Source organism: Cyphomyrmex costatus, unplaced genomic scaffold (genome assembly GCF_001594065.2).
Source record: "Cyphomyrmex costatus isolate MS0001 unplaced genomic scaffold, Ccosl1.0 scaffold754, whole genome shotgun sequence".
In the NCBI taxonomy this organism is placed as follows: Eukaryota; Metazoa; Arthropoda; class Insecta; order Hymenoptera; family Formicidae; genus Cyphomyrmex; species Cyphomyrmex costatus.
The window spans coordinates 25,077-33,764 of record NW_017280327.1 but is presented as its reverse complement, the minus strand read 5'-3'; the positions used below and the strand labels follow the sequence as shown (position 1 = coordinate 33,764).

The 8,688-nt window shown below is 28.3% G+C and overlaps 1 protein-coding gene across 1 annotated transcript in view; it reads left to right on the top strand.

The window, feature by feature from the left end:
* LOC108781029 (insulin-degrading enzyme) overlaps positions 1 to 8,560 on the top strand; it is a 13,047-nt gene extending 4,487 nt beyond the window's left edge. The window contains exons 5-16 of the mRNA XM_018548892.1: positions 1,709 to 2,198; positions 2,284 to 2,486; positions 3,319 to 3,567; positions 3,698 to 4,087; positions 4,537 to 4,646; positions 5,418 to 5,562; positions 5,846 to 5,956; positions 6,026 to 6,146; positions 6,313 to 6,519; positions 6,673 to 6,965; positions 7,919 to 8,128; positions 8,321 to 8,560. Of these exons, the coding sequence (XP_018404394.1) occupies positions 1,709 to 2,198; positions 2,284 to 2,486; positions 3,319 to 3,567; positions 3,698 to 4,087; positions 4,537 to 4,646; positions 5,418 to 5,562; positions 5,846 to 5,956; positions 6,026 to 6,146; positions 6,313 to 6,519; positions 6,673 to 6,965; positions 7,919 to 8,128; positions 8,321 to 8,560 (2,769 nt within the window). The remainder of the gene's footprint in view (positions 1 to 1,708; positions 2,199 to 2,283; positions 2,487 to 3,318; positions 3,568 to 3,697; positions 4,088 to 4,536; positions 4,647 to 5,417; positions 5,563 to 5,845; positions 5,957 to 6,025; positions 6,147 to 6,312; positions 6,520 to 6,672; positions 6,966 to 7,918; positions 8,129 to 8,320) is intronic.
* The last annotated feature ends 128 nt before the right edge of the window (positions 8,561 to 8,688 follow it).

Below are 8,688 nucleotides of genomic sequence, written 5' to 3'. Positions count from 1 at the left end.
ATCAATGCCTACTAATGTCTAAGTAATACCCAAGTAATGCTCAAGTAATATTCAAAATTTGTACACCGTAATGTCTCCTCAGCAGTTTATTCCTCATATTTATGTTTCTCAGCAGCGTATACTGAACATTTAAAGATCATACTTGTACTCTCAAAAATCAATCATGATTGTATAAGGTAGTTATAAACATGTTACTGCAAGATATTATTTTATATTATCTTAAAAATGATGAAATAGTTTTGTTCTACTCTATATATTTTTAGTATTTTAATATTTTATTGTATTGATACTTTATTAAATATAAAATATTTAATAAAACATTTTAAATAAAGATTATTATATTAATAATTTTTTAGAACAGTTATAATTTTGTTTTATAGTGTTTTTGAATATTGTTCAGCACACATTGATGCATAGATTATAATAGATTAACTAAATTCATCCATTCTTAAAATTTTTATTTGTATTTTCTTCATGTTTAGAAATCAAATTGCTAAATCGGTTTCTGTTGTCGCGATTGCATTGCCACAAATTTAAAGATCTCCTAAATCGTTGTCGTTTAGAGATACACATATAGATACACGCAAGAAAAGCATGTATAGCAAGAGAATTGTAATTTAATTTATTATTTTAAAATTAACGATGACAACCGAGATAAATACACGCGAAATAATATTTACCAAAAATAGAAATTGCGAGAAAGACGCAACGGACGAGAAGCGAGCGAGAGATGCGAGACATACAGTTAATCAGCTGACGCGTAGACAAACAGTCATTTTCGGGGAATTGTCTAGCGTATTCGGAGAATATGTATATCTTTCCGTGAAAATTCGACTAATTGTAAGTGATATCGCGACCAAATTATAAACGTAATTGTAACCGAGCGATTATAATCTAGTACATTTCCTTTCTCACGCCCTTGTAAATGCACTTTTAATATATTGACGAATTACAATTTATTTCTTTTCATATTTTTATTTTCTATTTTCTGTAGTATTCTTCAGCTGGATACGAATCCGTTTTTTAAATTGTTCCATCATATTACATTTTAAGAAATTGACAATTAAAGTTACAAGAAAGAGTTATTTTTAGATATTTTGTATATTATACTATATAACTATGATATGTGATGTGTGTGTTGGAACAATTTCAAAAATCGGATTCATAATCAGCGTTCTAAATTATGTTCAGATGCACACACGTATGTACGTATGTATGTATGTATATACATACGTACATACATATATATGTATACATATATACGGTGTCCGATAAATTTCGACAACTGCTTTTGTATCAATAAAACAGACTAAATTGAGTAAAAAAGACTTCTACCATTTTGTAATTTTTACATTTTTTGTTACCCACTATGTACAATGTCTATATAAGCGATGCATACACCAATTTTAAGGTATCTTAGAGAGTTTTTCAAGAAACATGTTTAAGATTATAAACACCCTTCAAGGAAATCTTAATATTGTCTTATGTATGCAATGTTAGTCACATATTTAGCTATCTTCAAAAATTAATATTTTATTAATTGTTGCAAAAATTTTTAAATGATACAGGATTTTTTTATTTAGTTTAGTCCGCTCTATCTGTGCATGAAATGTTTTGCAGCTATTTGGGACATCGTATGCGTGTGCATGTGCGCGCGTATGTGTATACATACATATTTTTTTACATTTATTGCTATTTGTTAATATAGCCTGAGCATTATGTTTCTCATTTACTTGGACATAAAGGAAAAGGCTCATTATTATCGGCTTTGAAATCCAAGGGATGGTGTAATTCCCTAGTATCCGAAAAACGTCTTGTCGTTGGTGTGAGTAACGCATCAACGTATTTAGATTACACCACCTATTACTTCGACGTAATTCCGGAAAAGTTAGAAGGCGCTTTAGATCGTTTTGCTCAATTTTTCATAGCGCCACTATTCACAGAAAACTTGATCGAGCTGGAGATAAATGCCATAAATTCAGAGCACGAAGAAAATGTAGCAAATGATGACAGGCGATGTCATTATTTGGACAGATCATCTGCGATAGGTCATCCATTTTCGAAATTTGGAACAGGAAATAGGGAAACATTAGATGTAATACCGAAACAAAAGGGTATTAATGTTCGAAATCAGCTATTAGAGTTTTATGAAAAATATTATTCTGCAAATATTATGTCACTGTCTATTATTAGCAAAGGTATAACGATAATTTATTGAATCTATTTATGATTAGAACATCTGAAAATATTTATATATGTATAATATTAACAAATAAATTTTAGAGAGTTTAGACGAACTCGAAAATATGGTAGTGGATCTGTTTTGTGAGGTGCGAAACAAGGAAATTGAAGTTCCAACATGGCCTGAACATCCATTCAAAGATGAACATTTCCGCACTATATGGTATATTGTTCCGATAAAGGATATAAGAAATTTAAGCATTTCGTTTCCTTTACCAGACATGCGTCAACACTACCGATCTGCGGTAATATATAACATATGTATATTGATCTTTTGGCTTTAATACTTTAAATGAATATTATATCTTAGTTTTTTTTTTGTAATTACAAAAGAAAATATAAAAACTAGATTATTTTCTGTAGTATTCTTCAGCTGGATACGAATCCGTTTTTTAAATTGTTCCATCATATTACATTTTAAGAAATTGACAATTAAAGTTACAAGAAAGAGTTATTTTTAGATATTTTGTATATTATACTATATAACTATGATATGTGATGTGTGTGTTGGAACAATTTCAAAAATCGGATTCATAATCAGCGTTCTAAATTATGTTCAGATGCACACACGTATGTACGTATGTATGTATGTATATACATACGTACATACATATATATGTATACATATATACGGTGTCCGATAAATTTCGACAACTGCTTTTGTATCAATAAAACAGACTAAATTGAGTAAAAAAGACTTCTACCATTTTGTAATTTTTACATTTTTTGTTACCCACTATGTACAATGTCTATATAAGCGATGCATACACCAATTTTAAGGTATCTTAGAGAGTTTTTCAAGAAACATGTTTAAGATTATAAACACCCTTCAAGGAAATCTTAATATTGTCTTATGTATGCAATGTTAGTCACATATTTAGCTATCTTCAAAAATTAATATTTTATTAATTGTTGCAAAAATTTTTAAATGATACAGGATTTTTTTATTTAGTTTAGTCCGCTCTATCTGTGCATGAAATGTTTTGCAGCTATTTGGGACATCGTATGCGTGTGCATGTGCGCGCGTATGTGTATACATACATATTTTTTTACATTTATTGCTATTTGTTAATATAGCCTGAGCATTATGTTTCTCATTTACTTGGACATAAAGGAAAAGGCTCATTATTATCGGCTTTGAAATCCAAGGGATGGTGTAATTCCCTAGTATCCGAAAAACGTCTTGTCGTCAGAGGCTTCAGTATTTTAATTATTAGTATTGATTTAACCGAAGAAGGTATTAAGCATATCGAAGATGTTGTTCTACGGGTATTTCAGTATATTAATATGCTTAAGTTGAAAGGACCAATCAAATGGATCTACGATGTAATTGACGAAATAAATTATAATTTTATGTAGACTGTTCAGAAAATTATGCTATCATAATTTATCAGACATTTTGTGCTTCAATATCGTATATTAAATATAAAATAACATATATTTTGTACATTTGCAGGAATATAGAGATATTGCGAATATGGAATTTCGTTTTGAAGAAGGGCTTAATCCTTATAATTATGTGTGTTTTACGGTTCAAGCGTTGCAACAATTTCCCATGAACGAAATTTTGTGTGCGGAATGTATTTATCCTGAATGGCGACCGGACTTGATTGAAGAAATAATGACATATTTAACACCACAAAATGTTAGGATTCACGTGGTTGCAAAAGCATATGAAGATATAGCGGATGAAACTGAAAGGTGGTATGGTACTAAATATAAGAAAATGAAAATATCCAAGAAAACAATGGAAATGTGGAGCTCCGCTGCCTTTAACGATGACCTGAAATTGCCTCCCAAGAATAAATTTATAGCAACTACATATGATATCAAGCCAGAAACTAATGTAATTAAAATTATCATTTTTTTATAATATTAATTCTTGATCACATTGTGATATTCAAAGCAAAATATCGATGGAGCGTAAACTATACCGTAAAGTTTGATATGAAATAGAATTTAATTAAATGTTAGAATAGCTTAAAAAGATTGTGTCTCCTTTATACATGTATATAGTTTTTATGTAGTGATAGTAATTATGTGTAAAAAGTGTTTGTGAATGTATATTTCTGTATTATTATAACTTTACAAAAATATATGCTGAGGTTTAAAGATTGGTAAGTTTGCACAACAGATAGCTAACAGATTGTAATCGAAATAAGAAGAGTGCAATGCAATAATTTTGACTTTGACTTGTTTTTGCACATGAAATTGTCTTTTGTCCTACTGTATTTGATCTTATGTATATGCATGTTTGCATGTCATCGTATGTTTTACCAGGTATAAATTTTACAGATAGAAAAGTTTCCTATTATTTTGGAGGACACATCATTTGTTAGACTTTGGTATAAAAGAGATAATGATTTTCTTGCGCCTATAGCAAACATGATTTTCAATTTTTTCAGGTATGTATTAAGTGATTGTATGAGATACAAAATATGGATCAGTAGATCAGGCTGTTGAGGGTCAAACGTGATTCTTATTACGTAATTGTCTATTTATTCATAAAAATCTTGAATGTTTCGACCCACTTTGGAGTCATCTTCAGCATACATAATCTCTATACATCTTTGAAATTACGTAATAAGAACCACGTTTGACTCTCAATAGCCTGATCCACTGATCCATATTTTTGGTTTTTGGAAAATAATAGAGTTCGTAAGAAGATTACACTTGGATTTGTATGAGATACGTTGCTGCTATAATTGAATAATGTAATACTGTGTAAAGCCCGATCTACAATTGCGTAAATGTAGTTGTAAAAATTGACCAATTACAGTTGAATACGAGCAGAACATTCAACTGTGACTGGAAGATTCTTACAACTACGATCACTTCCAACTACGTTTATGCAATTGTAGATCAGGCTTAATACCGAATGTAATATTGTGTAATACCAAAATATTTTTAAATGAAATTTTGAAATATTCTGACAATTTAAACAATTTTAATTATTAATTTACATTATGATAAGATTATATATTAATGTGCATAGAAAATAATATTAATAAGTTGGTTATTCCTGAAATTACATATTAAAAAAAAATAAATTTAATTTTGCAATTATGATTCTTAAAATATTGTTATTTAAAGATGAGAATTAAATATAATCTTTTATAACAAAGAAATATTTTTTTGTGATTATATATAATATTTGTTTTTTTTCTAATTTATAGCCCATTTGCCTTTCTGGATCCCCTTAGTTACAATTTAAATCACATGTTTATTAAGCTGTTTCGTGATTCTCTTACCGAATATACATATGCTGCTGATTTAGCTGGTTTACAATGGAAACTTGATACTTCTCCATATGGAATAAAAGTGAGTACACATAATAACAAGTAATAAAATATAACGTATATTATTTAAATAAATTTGAATGTTTATTTGAATAAATTATTGTTCAATTTGTTATTAATATTAGTAACGTCTAAAACAAACATTATTTCACGCATATACATAAAATATTGCTTATTTAGAAATTGTTTATTTCTTATTTTTAATTATTCGTCATATGGTCAATTTTATTTCTATGTAATAATGTGTGTCAACTGTTTTATAAAAATACATTCGTAATTTAAAGAAAGATCAATTCTTTTTATAGCTCCTTATAAATGGTTATGACAATAAACAGCATGTACTGTTAGAAAAACTCATGGATCGAATGATAAATTTTAAGGTTGATCCAAAGAGATTTGAAATCCTAAAGGAAGAAGTATGTATAATAAATACAATCAATATTTTTAATTTTATTAAGCAGCATATTTATGTAGAATTATTATAGTTTATTAGAGACTTGAAAAACTTTGCTACTGAACAGCCTTTTCAACAAGCTGTTCATTATCTTGCAGCTCTATTAGCAGAGCAATCTTGGCTTGAGAAAGAATTACTGGAAGCTACTGCCTGTAAGCATAAAAGAGAACTTATATTTTTTGAAAAAATTATTTTCATTTTCTCTCTCTCTCTCTTTCTCACACACATACACAAACACACGTTTCTTTTAGTTAGTTTCATTTAGGACAATTACAGCACATATTAATGACATATAATTAATATTTCTATGATATATAGATTTAAGTGTTGAAGGACTACAGAAGTTTATACCACAGCTGTTCAGTAAGGTGCACGTGGAATGCTTAATATATGGTAACGTGACTATAACGGAAGCTACAGATATACGTAAATTAATTGAGTCTAAGTTAACAACTGGAGTGCCCAACATAATACCCTTGTTAGAAAAGCAATTGTTATTATCCCGTGAAATTAAACTAGAAGATGGTAAGGATCCTCCAGACTGAGGGGTTGGATATTAGACCAAAAACCTAATTTCGAAAAAATCTATTATTACGGATACCTCATAAGAGGTAGACCTTGTTCCATCTTAGAAAGTTGTGCCATTGAATGGAATAGAATATTTATGTTTTTTTACAGGTTGCCACTTTCTGTTCAAAGCAGAAAATAATTCACATAAAAATTCTTGTACAATGGTATATTATCAAACTGGTTTACAATCAACGGAGTCGAATATGCTCTTAGAACTCTTAGCACAAATCATTGAGGAACCATGCTTCAATACCTTAAGAACGAAAGAACAATTAGGCTACATAGTATTTAGTGAAAGACGTAGAACAAGTGGAACACAAGGCTTGCTAATCATTGTACAAAGTGATAAACATCCACAATATGTCGAAAAACGAATTAATTTATTTTTAGACTACATGTTGGTGAGTATAATATTTTTCATGATAAAAAATATTATATATTTGTGTTGGAAACAGTCCACTTTTTGTTAATCGTTTGTACCGAATTTTTTAACACATATTCAAGTATTAATTTAATATAATAGTTATATTATTTAAAAATTTTATATTAAATTGATATTTATTAGTGCCAAAACGACATAATTTATTATGAGTAAGTGAACAAGTAAAATAATAATATGTTTTAAAATGTAAGTTGTAAGATAAATGAATGAAATACGTAATTGAGCATATCATAAATATTAATTGTACTAAAAAAAATTCTTTTTACAAACTGTCAATATTACCTACCTTTTTCATGATTGTTTTTTCTATAGATAATATCTCTCTATGTTGTTCTCTAATATATTCATTTTATGTTAAATAAACACAAAAATTTAAGTAGACTATTTGGGACATGTAACATTTATTATATTCGACATAAATTTCCCAATAATGGACCATATTTAGAAAAATTAGCGCGCTAATATACTATAGCTATAAATAGTTTACGTTATGGATACTATAGAATTTTAGAAATAAAAGCATGCTTTTATGGATGAAAACACGTTCTGAATACGACTTAATGTATAATAATATACAGGATGTCATGTAAATTTTTTTTCCATTCCTTTTGTGTAGACAGAGCTGACTAAACTGTATCGAAAGTTTCTCTACCACTTTGCAATTTTCGCAATGGTTAACAAGATACGAATTTTTGAATATAGTGGACACAGTTTAGTCCGCTCTATCACAAATGCGATGGAAAAAACTTACGTAACACCCTGTATAGTATGTGAATGCATGAACATGGAACTACATTTTCTTTACATATTTATTATATAATATCTTATAATACTTTATAATCAAATATATTGCTCAATTTTTTGTGATAATACAAATATTTTTATTAAAGTTAAAATTACTAATAATTCCAGAATCACATATCTACCTTAACAGAAGAGCAATTTGAAAAATACAAGAAAACTATAGCTACATTACGTTTAGGAAAACCAAAAGGATTTAGTGGATGGTGTGACATATACTGGACTGAGATTAAAAACCAACGATATAACTTCGATCGAGTCAATATCGAAGAAGCTTACTTAAAGACGATATCACTGCAGCAGTTACTTAATTTCTTTAAGGTAATCAATTTACTCTTATATATAGAATATATCACTTAATGTTACTCTGAAAGGGAAATATTTTATCATAAAAAAGAAATAGAAAATGTACGATAACTTTTTTTTATATAAGATATAATTTTCGATAAAACTTCGATAATTGAAAAATTAATATATTATTAATACATCTGTCATATAAAATATATCTTTTAGGAAAATGTACATAGTAAAACTCGACGTAAATTGTCAATACATGTGATCTCTACAGCAACATCAACGGAAAACAATTCACCTGATAACACAACTGATAAAACTGCCGATTTATCAATTGATAAAGAAGTTAAGAAAATCGATGATATTATATCATTTAAAAATAGTCAATCTTTATATCCTCGACTTGAACCGCTTCAAAAATATTTTCTCAGGAAAGGTGTACGCTCTTCTAAATTATAAAAAAAGTAGTGATGAAGTAATAGTGAATAAGATGAATAAATTTACTTTTATGCATAATCTGAGAAAATATTGATGCATTATTTTAGAGAAATTAATAAAATTAATGTACTTAAGGTAATTCTTTAGTA